This window comes from Ascaphus truei, chromosome 9 (genome assembly GCF_040206685.1).
Source record: "Ascaphus truei isolate aAscTru1 chromosome 9, aAscTru1.hap1, whole genome shotgun sequence".
In the NCBI taxonomy this organism is placed as follows: Eukaryota; Metazoa; Chordata; class Amphibia; order Anura; family Ascaphidae; genus Ascaphus; species Ascaphus truei.
In genome coordinates this window covers 12,293,333-12,318,940 of record NC_134491.1, presented here as the reverse complement: position 1 = coordinate 12,318,940, position 25,608 = coordinate 12,293,333, and the positions used below count along the sequence as shown (strand labels likewise).

The following is a 25,608-nucleotide window of genomic DNA, read 5'->3' as shown; positions in this document are numbered from 1 at the left end:
GCGGTGCACACACAGCGAGTCCCGGAGCTCGCGGCCTATTTTTGGTGCCTGAGGCACAGGGAGATAAAGGGTCTGGTCCGAGGTCACAAGGAGCCGACACCGGGATTTGAGCCGTGTCCCCGGGATTTAAAGGGTCTTTATGACACCCACTAATAAATCAAGTGATTGGATGTCATTATTACAAAGCAAATCATCTTTAATCTCACGCACCAGAGGGCCTGCAATGGTGCCCAAAGGGGTTACATCTATAAAACACGTCTTTGCCCACCCACAAATCTGCTCAGGGATAGACAAAAATGGCTGCCAACAGGCAGCGAGTATAAAAATCGGCCACTTCTTAAAAAGTGTCTTGTGGGAAACAACAGAAATCCTAAACAAGAAGCTCACATGGAGACCAGAAAAGGAGAGGTTACCCCACAGGGTTACAGGGGATACACAGATATATATTCTCACCTGTTCAGTTCATAAATATCCTCAATGTTTCCGAAGAGATCGCTGACCTGTTCAGGCCTCATGGGCAGCTCCAGCTTGTCTATAATCCCCCCCAGATAATCCTAAAGAAATACAAAACACAGCCATGTCAGGTGTCACTTAACAGTAAGCAGGTTACGGAGGTCTAGAAAGCTCTGTACACGTGAAGAAGAGACCTCTGAGGTTTGGAAAGCGCTGTGCATGTGAAGAAGAGACCTGTGAGGTTCGGAAAGCTCTGTACACATGAAGAAGGGACCTGTGAGGGTTGGAAAGCTCTGTCCACGTGAAGAAGAGACCTGTGAGGCTTGGAAAGCTCTGTACATGTGAAGAAGAGACCTCTGAGGTTTGGAAAGCTCCCTAAATGTGAAGAAAAGACCTGTGAGGCTTGGAAAGCTCTGTCCACGTGAAGAAGAGACCTGTGAGGCTTTGAAAGCTCTGTACATGTGAAGAAGAGACCTGTGAGGTTTGGAAAGCACCCTAAATGTGAAGAAAAGATCTGAGAGGTCTGGAAAGCTCTGTACAAACTATAATTGCATCTATGAAGAACTCATGTTGGTCCATACCTGCAATAAATAGGGGTATGTGTGCACTTAGAAAAAGTTAGATCCTTGCAGGTGTTAATTTCTATGGGATTTCATCAGTTTCAAGTGCAAAGAGCAGTGCTCCAAAATAGTGGACAAGCGGTTCCTATTTATTCTGTTTCGGCCCAACACAGCCGCCCATTTTTAGAGCCTGAGAAGTTGGATGAATACATATTAGCCACCATTTGGGAGCGCTGCACTTCTAGGTCCATAACCGAAGATGGAAAGCCAGAAGTAGATCCTAAATATGTAAAAGCCCAGGCTCTAAAAGGGTCTTCGGTTACACCTGCGGCAGGAAAACCGGCGCGACCCCGCAGATATTTCTCCAGACTATAAAACTCCGGGATCATTTTATATTGTGCGATTTGTGACCAGGATTGAAAAAGTCAATGCAATTTGTAGCAGGTATTTGGGATACAGTCATTAGAAGGGCGCCGTTAATATCGCTCAGAATGAGGGGTTTCAGACACACCGGCCCTTATTCCCGTGCTGGAGACGGGATCCGCTCCTTCCTCACGCACAGGGCGCCCATCTTCTCCAGGGCAGGGAAGACGGCTTCACAGGACGACGAATAAGAGACAAAAAAGGCCAAGGAAAGGGGCTCACTGTGGGCTCATTTACATGCCATTACCCAGAATCCCTGGCTGCAGTGGAAACATTGCATGCCAAGAGATAATGGGGAACGGCAAGCGTGTGGACCTGTCTTGAGACGTGCGAATGTGCTCACAAGTGGGATTTGTATTTGCTGGGTAAGAATGAAAACACTGAAATGTTGCTAAAAATGAAAGAATTAAAAAAAAAACCCCACACAGAACCTTGTCCCTGAAACTGGAACGTCCCGAAGTGAAACATTCTGCAACTTGGAACTGGTTTTCCCCTCGTCCGCACACAAATAAAAATTCCTTCCTCGCACGCAACTGCGAGCGGTTAATCTGCATGGAGATGGAGCCCTGGGACGAAGGCCTAGTAAGGGTGTCTCTACTACCAGCCTGGAAGCCCGATCCCGGCACAGTGAGAGATATAGGGGAGGGCCTGCTCTTATTAGGCTTTTATTAGTGGTCGGCAACTCATTTATAAATCACAAGGTACTGTAGCTGCAGAGATGGATAAATCACATTAGGGGAGAATACGATTTCTTCGTTTGTTTTTGAAAACTAGTCCTCGTCACAATATGTTGGAATACGTATATTTTACCAAAATAAAAATTCACAATACAAAGTGTGAGACCAGGGTGAAAAAAATTAAGATACTGGGATTGAACGGAGCCCATAACTCCATGTGCTCCCAGAAGTTACATAGTTACATAGTAGATGAGGTTGAAAAAAGACGTAGGTCCATCAAGTTCAACCTATGCTAAGCATACGTAAGACCTACGTCTTTTTTCAACCTCATCTACTATGTAACTATGTAACAGTTACATTTCCTTCCCGTCGTTTTTCTAGAACAGGAGTGGCCAACTCTAGTCCTCAAGGGCCACCAACAGGTCAGGCTTTAAGGATATCCCTGCTTCAGCACAGGTGGCCCAGCTGAAGACTGAGCTGAAGCAGGGATATCCTGACCTTTTGGTGGCCCTTCAGGACTAGAGTTGGCCACTGCTGTTCTAGATCAACAGGCAACACTTTGACCCATCCGCTGGTATTTCCGTTATCTTGGTCCTTGTGCTCCTGAGTAGGCCTTAAAGAAACCCTGGTATCGGACGACCTCCCAGACAATGCGGTGTCACACCGGCGCAAAAGTGACGTGACCAGGACGCCGAATGACAGGGAGAGGGTGTAATGGCGTCGCGCTCACCTCCACGATGCTGCGCAAATCCTGCACGTACATCCGCTCCGTCTCGATGATCTCCACCACCACGCGCTCCACGTAGCTCAGTTTGTGGGTGACGACCTTGACTCCAAAGGGGGAGAGGGAGCGGGAGCCAAGGCGGCTGCGCTTGTTCAGGCCGCCGTGGTTGTTGTTGTGGTTGGCGTGGCCGCCCTTCAGCCCGCTCTGCACGTCCCTGTACACCGCCTGGAAGTTCCCCGCCGCGGCCGACATCAGCGCCATGTCGGGACCCGCAAAGCCGATCGCCGACTCGTCGCCGATATTCTCATGGAGGTCGTGGCCGCCACGCTGGGAGCCGGAGGAGGCCGTGGAAATGACGCTCACGGGGCGCTCGGAGTCGTAAATCTCTGGGCAGTAAAAGACTGCGCTGGGCAGCTTGTCATTGCTGTCGGAAGAGGCGGCGGAGAGCCTGGGGGATTCTGGGAAAAAAAATGAAAATAGACAAACATTTAAGAAAAACGGGACAATCCCTCCTAGATCACCAACAAAAGGATTGCCTTTAAAAAGGTGCCACAGTGACGGGTAACCCTTTCAGTGCCATGACACCTAACATTTGGGCGACAGTCATTTTTGTTTTACAAAAGCCAGACACCTAAAAGATTTGTTGAAGTGAGGCCAGCGGTGTGATTTCTTGTGGCCGCTCCCTATTGTGCAATATCACTGTGCGTTTAGCAAGAGTTTGCACAGGCACACCCCCTCCTCTCCTTTCTGCTCTCAAAGGGAAAGGGTGGGATAGACCAGAGGGGCTCAACTCCAGTCCTCAAGCCCCCTACCCAACAGGTCAGGTTGTCAGGATATCCCTGCTTCAGCACAGGTGGTTCAATCAGAGGCTTAGTTGAAGACTGAGCCACCTGTGCTGAAGCCGGGATATCCTGAAAACCTGACCTGTTTTGGGGGGGGGAGGGGGCGGGTGGGGGCTTGAGGACTAGAGTTGAGCCCCCCTGGGTTACAGGTTGGGCACACTTGACAACCACCCACCCCCTCCTTATACAGAGACCCAGGGGGGAGGGGGAGGAAAGATTCACTTCCAAACGAGCTGATCCATTAGTCAGGTCCCAGAGGTTATAAGACCTGTACAAAGCGGAGCTTCACACCTGGCTTAAACACATGCGAATACCCAGCTCTTATTCACATTCAATCTTTTGTGGCAGGTCTTGCCCAGGCATCCCGAGGTGTCGCCTGGTGGAAGGGGACGGACACTCGTCTTTCCTGCCAGGAAATGACACGAGGCGTCGGATGGAATTCAGAGCCCCGTTCAGACAGGTACAGGGCGAGAAATGTTCCCGTGCGTATCCTGGGGCCGAGATCAAGAGCAGTAAGAACAGGACGTGCCATGATCACAGTGTGTGTGGTGTGTGGTGAGCTGTGTGTGGTGAGCTGTGTGTGGTGTGGTGTGGTGTGTGTGTTATTTTTTCTTCCATATGAAATGACCCTGGGATTGGTTTATGTGACATTAAATCCCAGGCGGGTGCTGATTTTGTGCTGAGCTATTTGCATATTTTGGGATTTGCATCCCCAGTTACATATTTCATGTGCTCCGTGTTCAGTATGAACAATTTTATACAAATATAGACACAAAAATCTATACATAAATTATTTAACTTTAGCAGCAATCAAGATACAGGTCACAGTACAATTATTTTTATCCCAGGGATTACAGGAGGCCAACAAAGTGTGAATTAGCATAGCTGCAGGAATTACTCCCTCAATAACACACACACACACACAGTCCAGTAAAGGGGATTCCCCTCACTCACATCAGATGCCCCAATAGACTTCCGGGGATCCCCCACTTATACACATCAATTGTACCCCATACGCTAAAAAACATCTTGCTCGCTCCCTACAAACGGTCTGTTCTCACAGACATTTGAATCCTTCTCTCCAATGGGGTCACTCATAAGTGAATCAGGCCTACATGTAAAAACCCTGTACACACACACACACACACACACACACACACACACACACACACACACACACACACACACACACACACACACACACACACACACACACACACTTTTCCTCAGTGTGCGCCCTGTATCTACCTCTAAATGACACACCTCTCTCCCCCCTCTTTCTCTCTCTCACCCTCCCCCCATCTTTCTCTCTCTCACCCCCCCCCCCCATCTTTCTCTCTCTCACCCTCCCCCCATCTTTCTCTCTCTCACCCTCCCCCCATCTTTCTCTCTCTCACCCTCCCCTCCCCCCATCTTTCTCTCTCTCTCACCCTCCCTCCCCCCATCTTTCTCTCACCACCACGGGGCAACCTCTCCCTTGTGTACAAAGCAGCAGCCTGTGGGAATTGCAGTGTCTGTCCCATGATTCGGTCATACGCTGCACCCCCTATTAACCCCTTCCCTGCCAGAGAGCGCCGACACCTCATCACCCAGAATAGTCCGATGTTTGCAACAGACACCGGTTTGTTAATCGCCTGCCACAGCTCCTGCACGGATTTATTAACCCCTGAAATCACTCTGCTGCGGATTATCTACCATGAACAAGATCTGTTTTTGGCTTTTTACTTTACTTTTGACTTCCTAAAAGAGCACTATTTATACGCACACATTCTCGCTGCTGCTGGAGTAATTATCACACCCAGCAGAGATCTGCCTTCTTGTTTTAGGTCATCCTTTTAACTCCTTAAGATGCCAGTACCCTCTGGCAGTGAAAGGGTTAACTTCCGCCACATCTCACACCTGCATCCCGCTACTGGTCCCACCATCTCTCTTAAAGCAGCAACGCGCCCCTTCCGCCCCCCCCCCCAGTTTAGGTATGGATTTCTTTGCAGGATTGGGACCGCGGGGTCCTCCGGAGTTTAAACGGCGTTATGTTTAGTTCCAGGGACCCCAAGATATTTACCGGTGTCCTCTCATGGACATTTAAATACCCATCCAATACGGAGAGGAATCGGCCCCTCCAATCCTCAATGTTGCTGCTTCTAATTGTCCAGCGCGACGCGCGAGATGTTATGCCCGAGAGTCTGGAAAGCTGTGTAATGCGGCAGGCATAAGCTTATAGGGGTCCGTGTCAAAATGGATAAGAATCCAATGGTGGCACTGTGTGCTCATTTGCATGTCATTTCCCAGAATCCCTGGCTGCAGTGAAAGCTCTGTAGGCTAAGAGATAACGGGGAAGGGCAGGTCGCAGACACACACACACACACCAATGCAGGCCTGACACACACACGTCCCCATGCAGGCCTGTCACACACAAACATACCCATGCAGGCCTGTCACACACGTACCCATGCAGGCCTGTCACACACACACACACACACACACACACACACACACACACACACACACACGTACCCATGCAGGCCTGTCACACACAAACTTACCCATGCAGGCCTGTCACACACACACGTATCCATGCAGGCCTGTCACACACACACGTATCCATGCAGGCCTGTCACACACAAACATAATCATGCTGCCCTGTCACACATACACATCCCCATGCAGGCCTGTCACACACACACACACACCAATGCAGGTCTAAAACACACACACACACGTACCCATGCAGGCCTGCCACACACACGTATCCATGCAGGCCTGTCACACATACGTACCCATGCAGGCCTGACACAAACACACACACACACACACACACACACACACACACACACACACACACACACACACACACACACACACACACACACACACGCAGGACTGTCACACACACAAACATACCCATGCAGGACTGTCACACACACACACACACACACAAACATACCCATGCAGGACTGTCACACACACACACAAACATACCCATGCAGGCCTGATACACACACACACACGCTTGTCACACACACACACACACACGTACCCATGCAGGCCTCACACACGTACCCATGCAGGCCTGTCACACACACACGTACCCATGCAGGCCTCACACACGTACCCATGCAGGCCTGTCACACACACACACGTACCCATGTAGGCCTCACACATGTACCCATGCAGGCCTCACACACGTACCCATGCAGGCATGTCACACACACACACGTACCCATGCAGGCCTCACACATGTACCCATGCAGGCCTCACACACGTACCCATGCAGGCCTAAAACACACACACACACACGTGAGAAATGTATGCTTCCTCCCCCAACCTTGACAGACTATAAGGAAAGTGTCTGTAATGCTCAGATACCCAACCCCCATTACTCAGCCTTTACTGCACAGATACCCTTCCCTCAGCATTAACCCCGTGAGCAGAGCCATATAACTGCGCACTGCGTTCAATTCCCTTCAAGGACAGAAACGGACACTTAATATCAGAGCGGCCGGCCCCACGTACTGCGCAAGGAGTATGTAACGATGGGGGTATGGTTATAAGCCAGAACATATATATATTACAATATATACATACATATACGCATGGCTGGCTAGCAGACGCCTACTTTTCATTGACAAAACTTCTACATTCATATTTTTGCTCAGACGATCACGTTTCTGTGTCAGCCTCATACAGCAACACAGAAACTCATATTTTTAGCAACTCCCAGACTTGCGCGTTGCTGAATATTCACGTGTTTGCTCATTATCTCCCAAATGACTGCATGTCAGACAATGGGGAAGTTACAAAGTGTCACTATCCGGCGATAATCTCCCGTCTCCGAGAGACCGTTCCTAGGTAACGGCTTTAGGACGGGATTATGAAATCCTCCACCGCCCCCCCCCCCCCCCCCCGGGGGTATAACCGTCCTGGGTATTTACTAGGTAACGCAAAGCATTGCTGGTCCCCCCGGCAGTGAAGGGGTTATTCTGTTCTAAAAGAGAAATGTTACCGTACCCGAGCGCTCTGATTGGACGAGCGCTGCGAAGCTCAGGATAACCCTGCGAGCGCTGGATCGGAGCGCGGCCGTGCCCTGCAGGGCTTTACCGCACAAATAACGGCACCAGTATTACTTTTGTAAACGTGATGGTGCCAATCGGGGCACGCTGAAGTCAATAGGAGTTCCCGAGCGATCGGCACTATTGCAGTTTATTGAATGACCCCTTAAGCACTTCGATGCCAATCTGTTGTGCGACTCGTGATGGCGGCCAGATACATAAACAAAAGCGGCTGTCGCAGCGCAAGCGTGACTGGCAGGAACGGTAAAAACGGCAACACAAAAGTCACGGCCCTGGTATCTCTTACCGACGCACCAAAACCAGACGCATTCTGCATCAGCAGCCGGACATGTGCATCTCAGTCTGTGCGGGATGAGTGTGTGTACACACACACACAACACACACACACACACACACACCTTGTACAGTGCCACACAGGTGTACCTCTGGCAGTGACTGTTAATACCCTTTGCTCAGCACAAGACAGGCGTGTACCAGCATGTATGATGTATGTTGGCTGCTTCGCCCATGCTGACACGCTGGCGCACTCTGCCAATGCCAGCCCAGGATTTACAGGGTACAATCTGTGCGTTCCGAATGCGCAGGCCGCTGCGTTGGTGCCCGTACGCCCCTCCGTGTGGCTAATAACACACAGACATGTATCCCTTTTTATAGGAGTTCTTTATACATGTCGCTGTAACAAACTTGCAAACCTACAGGGCCCCTGAATACACAGGCGTCAAAGAAAGGATTTCTCCAGGAAACGGCTACATTACAAAGCTTTCCGCGACAAAATGTCATTCTACTAAACGTGCACCTTCAGGAACCCGCAGCTGATCGTATATGTCTATACATACACACACACCCCACATTTTCTGTTATATACTGTCTAACCTTCACAATGTTTGAGGCTCACCACTTTCATCCTACCTGCAGGTAATATTTATTATCGTGTAATAAAGTATAAATGTAGGATTGGAACGGACCAGCGCTGCTCAAAATAGATCACACATTTATTAATGTAGAGAGACACACACACAGTGTGTGTGTGTGTGTGTGTGTGTGTGTGTGTGTGTGTGTGTGTGTGTGTGTGTGTGTGTGTGTGTGTGTGTGTGTGTGTGTGTGTGTTGCATTTCAAGATTATTTTTGACAGGGGTGCTCAATTCCAGTCCTCAAGACCCCCCAACAGGTCAGGATTTCACTGCATCAGCACATGTGGCTCAGTCAAAGACTGAACCTCTGATTGAGCCACCTGTGCTGAAGCAGGGACATCCGAAAACATGACCGGTTGGGGGGGGGGTGGAGGTCATGAGCTTAAGCATCCCTGATTTTAAGTTGCATGTGTTTTAGCATTTGGTGCCATACAAGTAAACGATAATAATATTAAAATATAAAATATTGACTGTAAAGGGCAAGTGAACGTGTACTACTGTTAATAAAGAGGTACTGCTGCTAATAAAGAGGTAGTGCTGCCTCGTTCCTCTCGCTACCAATGTCCTAGGCAATGATCACTTACCAAACAGCCGTGTGATTCTGCGGTTCAAGCCCTCGAAGCGGCCTCGCTCGTCAAACATTGTGCCCCTCGGAAGCAGAGTTCTGAATCTTCCTCTCCGTCCCAAACACAGCGGGAATGTCCCCCCTTACATGGGAGCTCAGAGACCCCGGAGAGAGGAGGCTACCCAAACGTCTCGCTCACCTGGATCCTCTCAAACCTCCCTTCTCTCGCTCACCTGGATCCTCTCAAACCTCCCTTCTCTCGCTCACCTGGATCCTCTCAAACCTCCCTTCTCTCGCTCACCTGGATCCTCTCAAACCTCCCTTCTCTCGCTCACCTGGATCCTCTCAAACCTCCCTTCTCTCGCTCACCTGGATCCTCTCAAACCTCCCTTCTCTCGCTCACCTGCATCCTCTCAAACCTCCTTGTCTCATAGTCTCACCTGGCTCTTCACAAACACCTCCCTCACTATCTCACCTGGGTCCTCTCAAACGTCCCTCCCTCCCTCTCCCTCTCCCCGCCTCCACATACAGGAAACAGCACGTCACGATTCTCCCCCTGGTCCCACCCACCGAAAACAGAGGTGAATACAGGTGCTTCATGTTTGACGAGAAAGGTTTCGAGTGTATAGTTCACACGCTGGAAACGCACACAGCGCCCTTGCTGCATTAACCCTGCGAGTGCCAGACTGTGCCAGCTGTGCTGAAGCTGGGATATCCACTATACCTAGCCTGGTTGACCACCCCTGACTTACATAAGTCTTTTTAACGCTATCCTGATCACTGCAGCGTTGGAACCGCAATCCAAAGCCTTCGTGAACGCCTTTTTGATTTTGCCATTTTGGAGCAAAAGTTGCATGTAGGCATTAAGGCAGGGTTCTCAACTCCAGTCCGCAAGACGCCGCAACAGGTCAGGTTTTCAGGATATCCCTGCTTCAGCACAGGTGGCTCAGTCAACGACTGAGCCACTGATTGAATCACCCGTGCTAAAGCAGGGTCTGATTGAGCCACCTGTCCTGAAGCAGGGATATCCTGAAAACCTGACCTGTTGGGGGGGGGGGGGGGGGGGGGAGGGTGTTTGAGGACAAGAGTTGAGAACTCCTGCATTAACCCAGTCACGGCCGGGGGAGCCTGCGATGCTTCCCAACAGAGTCAATCTCTCCATATGTCCCTTTGAGACATCTCCCGGATTTCACGGGACCTCCCCGATGCTGCCGGACCCTCTCGCAGAGACACCCCCCCCCCCCCCCCCCCCGGTGTGTGTCTTAACCTTTCACTTCTATCCCTTCCCATGATCTCTACCCCCAAGTTACCGCGTGTACCACCGTCATGAGGAAATGTGGCATGAGGCAATGAGTGATGAGTCACTCGGAGCGAATATGTGCATGTCCGCACCGCAGAAACAGGTCCATATGAGCCAAGCATGAATTCTCAAACAATTCGGTGTCCTGGCCCTCGCGTGTGTACATGTCATACGGGAGCCGTGTGCAACATTCCTGCAGGGCTGTGCGCGCGCCTGAACCCGGAGCTCTGGGCTACGGTAAAAACGCTGGTCACGCGTGGAAACGTACGAGTGAAAGCCGGCAGCCACGACGTGTTAAAGGACCACTTCTTAACGTGACATGTTTTGCCGATGTAGACCTGAAAGTCTAGCTATGAAAAATGTCCCAATAAATAAAAATCACAGGACGTACGGCAGACGCCGTCTCAGACATGTGGTCGGAGTTAGGCCGCTGCTCACCTCGCCGACAGGACACGCAGCTGTCACTAAGTAATGCACGCGATAATCAGATCAATAACAAATAAATAATACCAACAGCACATAATGGGAAGTAGCCATAAGTGACATTTAGGAAAAAGAGTCCCTGCCCTGAAGAGCTTACAATCTAATTGGTAGGTAGAACGTACAGAGACAGTAGGAGGGCGTTCTGGTAAGTGCGTCTGCAGGGGGTCAAGGTCGATGTATGAGGTGTAAAGTATCAGCCACAGAGCTACTCCTCTGCTTCGTTAAGGAGGTGTGTTTTAAGGTGGGTCTTACAGATGGATAGATGGGGTGCTAATCTGATATTGAGGGGGAAGGGCATTCCAGAGGTGTGGGGCAGACACACGCACGCACGCACGCACGCACGCACGCACGCACGCACACACACACACACACACACACACACACACACACACGTGTTTTACCTCAGACATTTATGAATACTATTCTTCAATTGCTTAACACTTGAATGGAGGTACATATTTTGTTCCTTTGCTGTGGTAAGACAAGGACCCCCCTCCTCAGTGTCTCGGCAATACTAGGCCCATCGGGGATCCTAGCGTTTTCCTGTATATTTAACCCAATACCGTGAGCCGTTATGGTTACTGCTACTTCGGCCTGAGAGGAACGTATTTTCAGATCCGCGGTTAGAGCCGATCCCACGGCATCCGGGGCTCCTCCATAACGAGACCCCTCTGGCGCATGCCGTTTCATACTTGGCACTTATCTTGGACTCCCTTAGGCCTCGTCCCCAGTGAACGCGACCGTGCTCGCCATCCCGCGAACAAAGAGACGGCCCTCTATGGGGCCGGCCCCAGTCAGTGCGCCATCGCGCTTTCACAAAGCGCGACCACATATTGGAAAGTCAAGAATTTTTACTTTTGGCGCAATGGCCTCGTCACGGCGGCAATTCAGCCAATGAGGGTGAACCAGCCGCATGACGTCAGGGCTGCGCCACCATCACGCCTCCCGTCGCGAGTGATCTGAAGTCCTCAGAGCGTGCGCTCTCTTGGGCCGTAGCCCAAGTCTTCTCTAGGGATCCTGAGAAGGTTACGGTCACTGTCTAGATCATAAAGATGGGAGGCATGGTCTATTCTATTACCTTAAGCATATGGGTGTCTACTCTCCCCGAGGCGCCTCTCCTCGTGTCCTCTTGGAACCTAATCTTCCAGAACCATCTCTCCTCAAATACCCCTGCATAACGTCTGGATCCCCATAGCAACCCATAGGGGGGCCTAACCTACACTACCTGCTAGTAACGCTTTAGGTGGGTGGTTACAAAAAGGATATCAGTGGCCATTTTTACTTCCCGGCAAGTCGTAACTTCAGAACCAAGGTGTTTCAGGGCTAAGGCTTCTGGACTTGCTAAACAAAAAAATTCTGAAACTGAGAAGGCGATTACTGGTTTTAAAGGTGCAATCCCACGCAGAAGGACAGAAAACAGCCTTTTGTAATGAACCTACTCTAATATGCTTCCGTAAACAAATCTAACCATGCGACTAGCAAACATTCTGCCCTTTTCTTGATGTGGGAAGATCTTACAAGTTAAAATTAATTGGAGTCTATGAACAGAAAAAAGTTTGTCAAGAATGGGTCGCGGGTTCGAAGTCAGGACTGTGCAAACTTTGGATTCATTTTTTTTGAGGGGGGGGGGGGGTTAAATAAACTAGGTGAACTTTTGAAAAAAACAAAAAAAAACAGTTTTAAATGTTTTAATTTTTATTTTCAGGTATTTTTCGTCATTTGAATTTTCTTTTAAAAAAAAATATAAAAAAATCCTGGAAGACGAAAACCGGGACACTTTGCTTGAACCAAAAACACCGGTGAAAGTTCCCAACTTGCAGTGTTTTCTTTACAGTTATCCCACGCGTCCTTATCAGAGACCCAATAAAGATTCCAGAGAGGGCTTTGCCCGCGCAAAATCTTGTCAAACACAAAAAGGGCGCAGCCGGTGGAAATGAAACTTCTCTCTAGTCTCCGCTCACCAGATTCACTCAGGTCACTGGTATCAGTTCACTTAGGTCAGGGGTCGGCAAGTCCTGTCCTCAAGGGCCACCAAAAGGTCAGGTTCTCAGGATATCCCTGCTTCAGCACAGATGGCTCAATCTTCGACTGAGCTACCTGACCTGAAGCAGGGATATCCTGAAAACCTGACCTGTTGGTGGCCCTTGAGGACTGGAGGTGCCCACCCATGGGTTAGGTTCTGGGAGGGTCTGACCCTACAACAGGGAGGCCTGACCCTGCTGTGAGCTGCACACCCTGGCCAAGTGATGACTCTCCCAAACGCTGGCTGGGTGGAGTCCTTCTGTTTCCTGCCCTAAAGGCCTTTCTGCTGCCAGAGAAACAGCTGAGCTCTGTTATTACTCCAGTGGCTGTTCCGCTGCAGAAACCCAGAGACCTCTCCGTGCCGCAATTATCCGGATAAAAACTCCCCAAAAACACATTTCCAGTAGTGAAACACCGCATCAAAACGCAGCTGGTTTCAAACACTTTGTGACAAGAGACACAGGATTGTGACACACGACGTAATCCAGGAAACAGTCAGAAGGCTATTTTTTTGTTCCTACTTAGCTGTGACCGTGTACGCAGCGATGCACCCAGAATGCCGGCAGCACAGTGAGAAAGGGGCTTGCTCAAGGGCGTAAGGAGCGCCGGATGCAGAGTTCACCCACTGCAAAGGCTGTGTTCTAACACAAACGTAACTAATAACCGTTATATGTATATGAAAAGGGCACGGTCGATGATTAAATAACAGACAGTAAAACAAGGTATCGCCATTATCTTAACATACATTTCCATAGTTTAACCTTCAAGCGTTAGTAAAAAAAAGAAATAAAAAATATTCAAGTGTATAAAAAAAAATTATTTTTTAAATCAAAATTACCCAGCTTCAAACTAATTCAACATCGGGGGTAACCAACATGTTAAATAGCAAATATGGGGATTTCAGTTCTGAAAATATCCCTACCCACATTTGTCTAATTTGGATGGGGGGAAAAAAAATGAAGGGAGTTCATTTCGGCTTTATATTAAGTAGCCAGCGCTGGAATCAAACACATGATCTGGTTTTCCAAGGGAATCTCCTGGATAACATCTCCATGTCATGTGTATAATAATAACAACACAGTGTGTACACACAAATATATATATATATGTGTGTGCGTACACGTGCGTGCGTGTGCGTACACGTGAGTGTGTGCGTACACGTGCACGTACGTACGGTGTACGTACATACGTACGTACTATGTGTGTGTGTACGAACTGTGTGTGTCTGTACGTAGTGTGTGTGGGTGCACGTAGTGTGTGTGTGTATACGTACTGTGTTTGTACATACTGTGTGTGTGTGTGTGTGTGTGTGTGTGTGTGTGTGTGTGTGTGTGTGTGTGTGTGTGTGTGTGTGTGTGTGTGTGTGTGTGTGTGTGCGTGTTTACTGTGTGCATATACACACATTTTCCAATAATTTGCCAGTCCTGTTTTCCGACAGCGTCTCCACCGTTTCATAATGTAGCGCCAGAGGTCCCAGTAATGCAATGGAGGTGGCGAAGGGGTTAAATGACAATCCGGATAATCAACGAAGCATTTTGAAGCTGATCTGAATTGTAAGCGCATTTCTCACATTAAATGTAACTAATTTACATAGCAACTTCAAACAAAGCCGCACTTACAGGGAGAGAAAGTGCCTTTATAATTCCAAGCCATTTTTAGAAGCCATAATAACCCTGAAACAAAATAAAGATTAATACCGTTCCATTACAATGACAGGCACGACTTGTGCATCACTAAATGGTCCGTCCCGCCTAGGATTAAACTGAAGCAACATGTTTAATTGGTTAAATGAAGCGGATTTACAGCTTTAAATAAAAACACAACATTGGATAAGTATTTTTTTTTTTTTTTTTACAATCTTTATCTAATGTCTTTTAGAGATCAGACTGTTTGTCAGTACTCCAAGTCCCAGGTAAAGCATTATTTTTGCTCCTTGTTTGCAAAACAATTACGAAGCCATCAAATAGATCAACACAGGCAGCAGATACGCTGAAATTCAGTCTTCCGGGGAAACGCAAAACGTTGATATTTCACAAGACACAAATAAGTAAATCAGGAGGATTTCATCTAAAGAGCCGATTACACCAAAGATTTAAAAAAAAAATGTTTTTAACCCAATTTTTAACATTTGGTAACATGACCAGAACCGACTTTCACTGATCAGTTACCAACTCCAGTCCTCAAGGGCTACAGGTCAGGTTTTCAGGACATCCCTGCTTCAGCACAAGTGGCTGAATCAGTGGCTCAGTCAAAGACGGCACCACCTGTGCTGAAGCAGGGATATCCTGAAAACCTGACCTGTCGGTGGCCCATGAGGACTTTCGGTTCCTCGCGGCCGCCATCAGAAATATTCTGGTTTGTTTTAGTGAGTGTAACATTTTTGGAGCAGTCTCCAATTTCGATATTTGTCATTTCACTTTGAAAGCAGTCAGCGGGTAAAAACAACCCCCCCCCCCCCCCCCGCCAGAAATGTGGCGGCTTTAAAAATCGCCCCGATTTATATTGGATAGCGACCTTTCCCTGTACGTTTGTATATAAATCACTTTAGAGATACTGGCGCCATGCAAGTTCTGTGCGCATCTTAAGAGACTAGACGCCCTGGTGATCTTTGGAAGAAATGATTAATTTGGTGACATGGGGCGCGGTCCTCGTTCTGTATCTGGGACATCTCCCTACTGCGCAGGATCTGACCTCGAGATGGGAAGCATTCCAGGTGGCAGGAGTGCTGAATGGCCGACTGCTTTCACCGCTGTGTTACTAGGAGGTGCGGACTTCCCTTTGCACCTTGCTAGCAGCAGAGGGGTTAATTACCCAGCCGGGTCTGCCCGGATGAAGGTGATGGTGAGAGACGGAAGTGTGTAACCCCGCTAATAACACGGGACACATCACATGAGAAGAACCCTCATATTACCCAAAAAAGGAAAAGGTTCCCCCTGAATTCCTGCCGAAGTTCCTCTAGTTTTTCGACCTTCTGCACCTGCCGGAATAACGTGAAAGCAGAATTCATGTACGGTCCGTATTTCGTTAACAAAAGATCCGTGTGATGGCGATGGCGAGATATTTAGTGATGTCACATGTCCCCCTTCCCTCACCACCCCTCCCCCTCCTGTTCATTTTATGTGATTTGTGTTATTTTGCACATTGTCAATTCATGTTCTTCACTTTTGCTCATTAATACATATCAGCATTTCCAGAATCATTGATTATTTTGTATTTATCTGGAGTGCGGGGAACACTATGTCCTTAGGAGAGATTAGGGGTCTCTTCATTGTTCCCCAGCACGCACCACGTACTAATATCCTTATAATATTTAATACATTAGGTAATGCGGTCTATACAACATACTTAGGCCAGGTCCATAGTGCCTTCGCCCGTGCGGAGGCGCCCGCGGCCTGTCACAAGTGCGTTTTTTGGCCAAGGTACCCGCACCATCCGCGGGCGTGTCTAGGAGCGCGCCAGTGACGTCACGGAGCCGATTCGCCCTCACTGGGCGAACCGCTCACGTGATTGGCCTGTCGCACCAAGAAATAATTTTGAACTGATTTCTTGCGCAACGCGCACCCCCTCCCGCGCGCACGCCGCATGAACGCGATCACAGTCTTAAGGCAGTCTGTTCGCTCAGCGTGTGGACGCGTCCGCACGGTCTGCGGTACCATGGCCCCAGCCTTACTGGTGAAGTATCCGAGCGATGAATCAGTGTCGGCCCCAATTCTGTGTTCTTTGCAGTGACTCCGGGCAGACGCTGACCAAATGAATAGAACGCACAGAGAACAGGCGTTATTCAGAAACGGAGCACTCCCATTGGCTCCCCATTTAGCCGTCAAACCAACTCTGACTCCCTTCTGTATATGGAATTTTGCACTCCCTGCCCCACAGAGCTCACAGTCTAATTTTCCGGCCCAGAGAACAGGGAAGACAACGAAGCCAACCCGGAGGTTCAACCACATCAAAAGTCAACAAGGTTACCCCTCCGCTTTTCCGATGCTTTATGTCTGGCGGGGGGAGGGGCACGTGTTGACACAAAGCTTTTATTTTCGAAACTGGATCAGTCGGAAAGTGAAACGTGTGATCCGAGGGCGTCTCCCGGGATTCCTGGAAGTGCCAGCGGCTCCTCCTCACCCTCCTTAATTCCACCGTCCCGGGCGTGATGCCCTTATCACACAAGGGGAAGGCGACACAGACTCCCACGCCTCCTCTGTCCCGAATGGCTCCAGAAAGAACAGGATATACAAACTGCCCCCATAACCCAGGGGTGCTGCACCCCAAGACGTCCCAGGCATGCCAGATACCCTACTGATGTACCAGGTGTAGCATAGGGTGTTACTCATTTTCTAGACGCAGGGGTGGCCAACGCCAGGCCTCAAGACCCCCCCAAAAGATCAGATTTTCAGGATATCCACGCTTCAGCGCAGGTGGCTCAATCAGGGGCTCAGTCTTCGACTGCACCACCTGTGCTGAAGCAGGGATATCCTGAAAACCTGACCCGATGGTGACCCGTGAGAACGGGAAGCGGAGAGCCCCGTGCCATTATTCACAGCAGTTTTCAGGCCAAACAGCACCAGGTCAATACTTGAATTAGGAGATTTCCCCATCCAGCAATGGGTCACAAGCAACAAAGGGTTAACGGTGCAATCTCGGTTTGCCAAATATCTTACTGTGATGGGGAAACAAATGGAATCCACTTGTAGGAAAACATTGGGTTTCTTTGGACATGAAGAATTTGGGGGTCTCTACCAGGGGGTGGGGGGTGATTACAGCCAATAAAGATGAGCGAGGAGGCTATGCCTGCGCAAACGCCAGTTCAGCGCAGAGAGATATCGGCAGCAGCCAGGGGAAATAAAACCGCTCCCAGCTCAGCACATGTAAAAACAAACTTTAGAAAAGGATTTAAAAAGAATTCTAGGCGTCGGATTTTCGCACTTAAAAAGGTGTCAATCCCCCAGATGGAAGTCCTTAAAAAATAGTAGTCATTTATTTATGTCCTAGCCGGGACTTAACCCTTATGCTGCCAGGAGGGCCCCGCAATGTATGGCAATGTGTTGGTAGTAAAAGGGTTCAAGGCACCTTATTGGTAGTAAGTTGGAGGTGCAAGCGACTTCGGTACATTCACAAACCATCCGTTCCCTGCACTTTTGGGGTGATGACACCCCCTCAGGGTGCGGCCCTGCGCTGAGAACGTTTGGCGGTGTCCTTAGGCAGCGTCTCTGGCTCAAACTTCCAGGAAATGCTGAGATTTGCAAATAATTGTTTTACAGACAAGGACATTAACGGTCACTTCGATCTTCTCTTCAGCTCAGGCCGGGTCAGTCCGGGACCCCGGGCAACGCTCTGACGGGTGCGAGAAGAGATCTGCTGTGATATGTCAAAGAAATTCTTTAAATAACTACTTCATGCTCTGAATGAGTCTTAAGCATCTCTAGGAAACAGCGATGTCTTCTTGAAACAAAAATTCCAGCATATTTTGGAGGTTTCCTCCCCCATAATTTCTACAAATTCAAAACCAATAGAATTCCGACACACCAAAGTACAGTACTAGCAATATAAATATATATATATAAAAAAACAAATATATATATTTTGTGAGCACATTCACATGTCCCAGACAGGTCTGCAACCCCGCCTTTCACCATTATCACCTAGCATACAGTGCTTCCACTGCAGCAAGGGATTCTGGGAAATGACATGCAAATGATCACACAGTGCCACCTTTTGCTTCAAATCCATTTTGACATGGACCCCTATAAGCTTATGCTTGCTGCATTGCACAGCTTTTCAGCACAGCCTGGGTTAAGAAGCAGAGCCAGTAACCCTACTCACAGACAGCTATTTCGACCATATGCACACAAAATACACACATATGCCCGACGTTTCGGTCCCCAGAAGGACATATGTGGGCATTTTGGAACCAATAAACCACTTTTATGTGCTTATCTCTTGTGCTGTGCCGGTATATTGGATCTCTAGGGATCCTCTCAGACTTTAATTATTTACCCTTTCCGTGCACCACACCTGCGGAGGCTTTTTCCCCAGTTTGTGGTGTGGTGTATAAAACACACAGACACACACACACAGACACACACAGACACACACAGACACACACAGACACACACAGACACACACAGACACACACAGACACACACACAGACACACACACAGACACACACACAGACACGGTCCAGAGTTCTGACACCTTTAAAAAGAAACAAAAACACAACTGAATTAGGAAATACACATACAGTAGTGATAGTGAAACGATGACTGTTTGGAGCGGATACTTTCCAGCTCAATCAAGATTTTCGGCAATATATAATATTTCAAGTGTGCACCTGTCGGACTTTCCCCAACTTTCCAGCGCCTACTTGGCTGGGGTTTGCATCTGCATAATGTGAGAACGCTTCCCGTCTGCGCTCAGGGAGTGGGGTGAGGAAGGCGGGCGTGTGCTATACTCACAGGTAAGGAATCTCAAGGTCAGCTCAAAGTCAGGCAGAGGCAGGAAGTCTGTTATCAGCCAGACTGCAGGTTACATGCCGAACCCCACACCCAGCAATAGGACTAATGCAGACACCGACCCGTGAAGACCTGGGAGGACCTTATACTGCATTATTTAGCCCTGTGACAGAAGGGGTTCATAGATATTTACTACCTTTGAAAATAGTTCTCCAATTACTAATAATTTCATAGCAGTTTTTTCCACAAGGAACTCAAACCACTTCACACTTGCAATACAGCGGCGCATAGAATTTTACAGGCAAAGTCCCTGCCCTGAAGAGCTTACAATCTATGTTTGGTGCCTGAGGCACAGGGAGATAATGGGACTTGCCCAAGGTCACAAGGAGCCGACACCGGGACTTGGACCAGGCTCCCCTGCTGCACAGTCAATGTCGCTGTCGTTAGTGTCTAACACACACACGTATCGTGTGAACTGGAAGATGAGGTGAGCTCCGGACAGTCTGCTGACCCAAGTTATTCCTGGAATTCCTGTTCCCCGCTGGACACAACAAATACTTGGAGTATAAAAGGGATTTGGAGGACAGTCAGCACTGAGCCTGCATGTCTCCGGAGGTGGTTACAGGAATGCTGAAGGAGAGGGGCTTGGGACCCTATACTGACAATGTCACAGCCGGGGCCTGAATACCAGGACCTGGAGGGGGACTGATTAGGAATTACTCAATCTACAGGATCAATCCCATTCCAGAAGCATAAACTGCTCTTCTGTCCGGGAAGAAACACTCTAACAATCTGAAACAAATGTGTACTGAAGGGAATAAATATTGAATACTTTTTACAATCATTATATCTCTTTAATACTCGCTTCATATAACCTCTCCCTATATCTCCTCCTATTACCCCATATAACCTCTCCCTATAACTCCTCCTATTACCCCATATAACCTCTCCCTATAACTCCTCCTATTACCCCATATAACCTCTCCCTATATCTCCTCCTATTACCCCATATAACCTCTCCCTATATCTCCTCCTATTACCCCATATAACCTGTCCCTATATCTCCTCCTATTACCCCATATAACCTCTCCCTATATCTCCTCCTATTACCCCATATAACCTCTCCCTATATCTCCTATTACCCCATATAACCGCTCCCTATAACTCCTCCTATTACCCCATATAACCTCTCCCTATATCTCCTCCTATTACCCCATATAACCTCTCCCTATATCTCCTCCTATTACCCCATATAACCTCTCCCTATATCTCCTCCTATTACCCCATATAACCTCTCCCTATATCTCCTATTACCCCATATAACCGCTCCCTATAACTCCTCCTATTACCCCATATAACCTCTCCCTATATCTCCTCCTATTACCCCATATAACCGCTCCCTATATCTCCTCCTATTACCCCATATAACCACTCCATATAACTCCTAATGCCCCATATAACCGCTTTCTATAACTCCTCCTATAGCACCATACAGTGAATAATACCTTTAATATACTCCTCTGGCAGAGAAGAGATTATTTTAATGCCAAGAGAAAGTTTAAACACTTTATATCTACAAATTCAAGCTTTTGGCCTGTGTTACATGGTTATATTCACCTGTAATAATTAGAAGCGCGTCACTACGGTGATTTGCCTTCATGTAAATAGTTCAACATGCAACCTGCTAATATTTATACACGTACACGTATGTGTATGTATCTGCATATACACACATACACACACACACACACACACAAAATAAACTCTGCACGAGTTTATAACAAAGCAATTACTCTCCATGTATAATGTCCTGATCACAGGATCACACGTAGAGATACGCAGATCTGTCGCTCAAGTTTGCGAGTCTGACTTGCAAAATACACGCGTGTTTGTGTGTCCCCCCACCCAAAAAATGAGTCAAGATTCGTAAAAATACACGGGCAAGCATTACACGTATGCGCCAGGTCGCTGGCCCTTTAAATAATGCCAGTAACGCCATCTTTGCTCCATTCTGGCAAAAAGTGGCACAATTCTGAGTAAAAAAGTTCCCGGCTGGCATTGAACAGGTTAAGTCAGGGGTTCTAAACTACACTCCTCAAGAGCCCCCCCCTCCCCCAACAGGTCAGGTTTTCAAGGTATCCCTGCATCAGCACAGGTGGTGCAGTCAAACACTGTGCCACCGATCGAGCCACCTGTGCTGAAGCAGAGGTATCCTGAAAACCTGCCCCCGTTGGTGGCGCTTGAGGAGTGGGTTGAGTTGTTGGCAGTTAATGTATAGGAGACGAGTCGGGTGAACGGGTTTTCATTTGACATTTAGGTTTCTCAGACTGTAAAAACATCCCCACGGTAAAAGTCTGTGAAACCCCGACGCATTGCAAAGGACGCTCCGGCCGCGCGCGGGGGGGGGGGGTGGGGGGGGGGGAGCATTTTTGGGCTGTTTGCCTTCTATAAAATCGCTGAAACCCGGCGGGGGGAACCAGACGATGGAATTTGCTTCTGAGGGAAGTAATGACAGCAGAGTCGTTAAGGAGTAATTAAGATGAAGTCGGATTCGTTGATGAAAGACAAACATGCCGTTTATTCCGAGGTTAAGGGTCACCCTCTCCATCCGCACTCAGGGCAGGGACGGTCAGATAAAATGGCCGCGCACCAATGTTTTACTTGGGGTATTCCCTTCCGCTAATAAACACCGCTGCAGGGCGTCCAAATAGCACTGTACAGGCTCAAGGATTCCCTGAGCCACAGAGCTTGCCATTTACTTTCAGGCCTGGGGCCACACAGAGATAACGTCACCTACACAAGGGGCGGCCCGGGACTGGAACGGACGGCAGCATGAGAGGTTACGTGGGGCGGGCCCTGTGGGGTTAACAGTAAATGCAAAACTGGTCCCACAATGCCGTTCTGCTACGGCAGCAATGTGCAAACGCCGAGCTCAGTAACGAGGTCCCGTGGTGGTGTGCGGTGAAACGCCGACGCAGGGTACAGGCTCAGGGGAGCAGCACCTGCTCAAACAGGACATTCCTTCTGCTCAGTCAGGGGGGCTGAACAACACTGTGTACACACACACACACACACACCCCTAATTAACACAGGGGCTCTCGACTCCAGTTCTCAAGCCCCCCCCAACAGGTCAGGTTTACAGGATATCCCAGCTTCAGCAGAGATGACTCAATCAGAGGCTCAGTAGAAGACAGCTCTGATTGAGCCACCTGTGCTGAAGCAGGGATATCCTGAAAACCTGACTTGTTGTGGGGGGGGGGGGGGGGGTTCTTAAGGACTGGAGTTGAAATGCCCTGAATTAACCCCGTCTGCACTAAGGTCCCACTGGAGTGTTAAGGTCAGATGTGGTTTAAAAAAAAAATGTGATGACAAGTGACACTTAACCCCTGCAGCGCCAGCGAGCTCCAGATCACACAAGGATAGAAATATACAGGATTTACACCATGAAGCCGGCGGTCAAAATGTAACTTTTGTTCCATTTACAAGCCAAGTGTGTGACAATTCGTTGACACTTCCTTATATCCCTTATATCAGAGACAGACACACACACACAGCCACACACACACACAGCCACACACACACACAGCCACACACACACACAGCCACACACACACACAGCCACACACACACACACACACACACACACACACACAGCCACACACACAGACACACAAAATAAAACCTCATGGGATGCAATGAAATGATCTTAGCCCAAATATTTAAACAGGTTCGGTATTTCCTGAAGCCCGGGGGAAGTGCCACTACTTCCAAGTCACTTAAACTACTGGGGGGTTAAGAAAAAAAAGATAAAATAAACCATCGCCCAAAGGTTAGTTCTGAAAGGCAGAGAAGAGAATTACCTGGAGCTGGGAGAGGGATCTCTTTGGGAACAGATCACGGAGAGCGGATCAGCTTGTTGCCCCTGCGATCAGTCAGTGGGGTCCCGGGAAGCGCACGTTATCCCAGCGCCCCTCACGGGATCAGAGTCGCAGAGAGAGCTCCAAACATTCCCCCGAGAGGCAGGCAGCTGGGCGTCCGAGAGCGAGACTGGCAGAGAGAGAACTGGGCAGAACAGCGACACCCCACAGGCGGAGACTTCCAGGGACCTGCGAGCTTCTACAGGGAAAGCAGCTACACCGCAGCACCCCCAGCACAGACCCAAGTCTCCCCACCCTCCCCCGGAGACTCACACACCCACCCTCCCCCGGAGACTCACACACCCACCCTCCCCCGGAGACTCTCTCCCCACCCACCCCCGGAGACTCTCTCCCCACCCACCCCCCGGAGACTCTCAACCCACCCACCCCCGGAGACTCTCAACCCACCCACCCCCGGAGACTCTCAACCCACCCACCCCCGGAGACTCTCTCCCCACCCCCGGAGACTCTCAACCCACCCACCACCGGAGACTCTCAACCCACCCACCACCGGAGACTCTCTCCCCACCCACCCCCGGAGACTCTCTCCCCACCCACCCCCGGAGACTCTCCCCACCCACGCCCCGGAGACTCTCCCACTACCGGAGACTCTCACAGACCCACCCCCGGAGACTCTCCCACACCCACCTACCCACCCCCGGAGACTCTCCCACACCCACCCACCCCCCGGAGACTCTCCCACAAACCGGAGACTCTCACACACCCACCCACCCCCGGAGACTCTCACACCCACCCACCCCCGGAGACCCTCACACCCACCCACCCCCGGAGACTCTCACACACACACCCACCCCCGGAGACTCTCACACACCCACCCACACCCGGAGACTCTCACACAACCGGAGACTCTCACACACCCACCCCCAGAGACTCTCATACACCCACCCACCCACACCCGGAGACTCTCACACAACCGGAGACTCTCACACACCCACCCCCAGAGACTCTCACACACCCACCCACCCCTGGAGACTCTCACACAACCGGAGACTCTCACACACCCACCCCCAGAGACTCTCACACACCCACCCACCCCACAGAGACTCTCACACACCCACCCACCCACCCCCAGAGAATCTCACACACCCACCCACCCCCAGAGACTCTCACACACCCACCCACCCCCAGAGACTCTCACACACCCACCCACCCCCAGAGACTCACACACCCACCCACCCCCAGAGACTCTCACACACCCACCCATCCCCAGAGACTCTCACACACCCACCCACCCCCGGAGAGACTCTCACCCCCCCCACCCCCGGAGAGACTCACACACTGCGGGGGATTCACACCAACGCTCAACTTTCTCCCTGATCAACATGCCCCATGCCGGTCACTAGGTTCTTCGTGCCTTGTTACTCACAAGCTCCAAGCACCACAGCTTTTAATTCAGAAACCCAGGCTACCTGTACTGTATTCCCTTTTATCCTCTCCAAAAATCTACCTAAAACAAAGTGAGGGACAGAATACAGGATATGCCGGACCCCACAGGGGACCTCACAGGGGACCCCACAGGGGACCCCACAGGGGACCCCACAGGGGATCGCACAGGGGATCGCACAGGGGATCCCACAGGGGACCGCACATCTTCCGCGGGGCCTAGAAGCTCGCACGTTTTTAGACCTCCTTTTAAACGTCACGTGACTGGACCTTTAAGCCCTATTGTGGCAGGGGGTCTTCCTGCCTCACCCACCTGAATACTACCTCTGAGCTCAGTCTCCCACCCTCTGTCGCAGTGCTGCATTCATCTACATGTAACCTACAGCTGGGGGCTCGGCTCCTGTCATCAAGCCTCCCCGATCAGGTCAGGTTTTTAAAGAATTTTCCTGCTTCAGCACAGGTGGCTCATAGGCTCAGACTGAGCCTCCTGTGCTGAAGCAGGGATATTCTTTAAAAACCTGACCTGTTGGTGGGGGGAGGGGGAGGCTTGACGACTGGAGTTGAGCAGCACTGACCTACAGTACAGATACACAGCCCCTGCAATCATTAACCGGGAACATGAACATACATATATACACACACACACACACACACACACACACACACACACACACACACACACACACACACACACACACACACACACACACACACACACACACACACACACACACACACACACACACACACACACACACACACACACACACAATGAGGTGTTGGAACCGCAGTGAAGGGGTTACATGTATC

General features: G+C 49.7%; 1 protein-coding gene across 1 annotated transcript in view; it reads right to left on the bottom strand.

Moving 5' to 3' along the window:
- Positions 1–25,608, bottom strand: part of PLEKHG3 (pleckstrin homology and RhoGEF domain containing G3) — a 94,263-nt gene that overhangs the window by 30,279 nt on the left and 38,376 nt on the right. Inside the window, exons 3-4 of the mRNA XM_075613353.1 lie at positions 2,844–3,295; positions 454–554 (exon numbers count right to left, since the gene is read on the bottom strand). Of these exons, the coding sequence (XP_075469468.1) occupies positions 454–554; positions 2,844–3,295 (553 nt within the window). The remainder of the gene's footprint in view (positions 1–453; positions 555–2,843; positions 3,296–25,608) is intronic.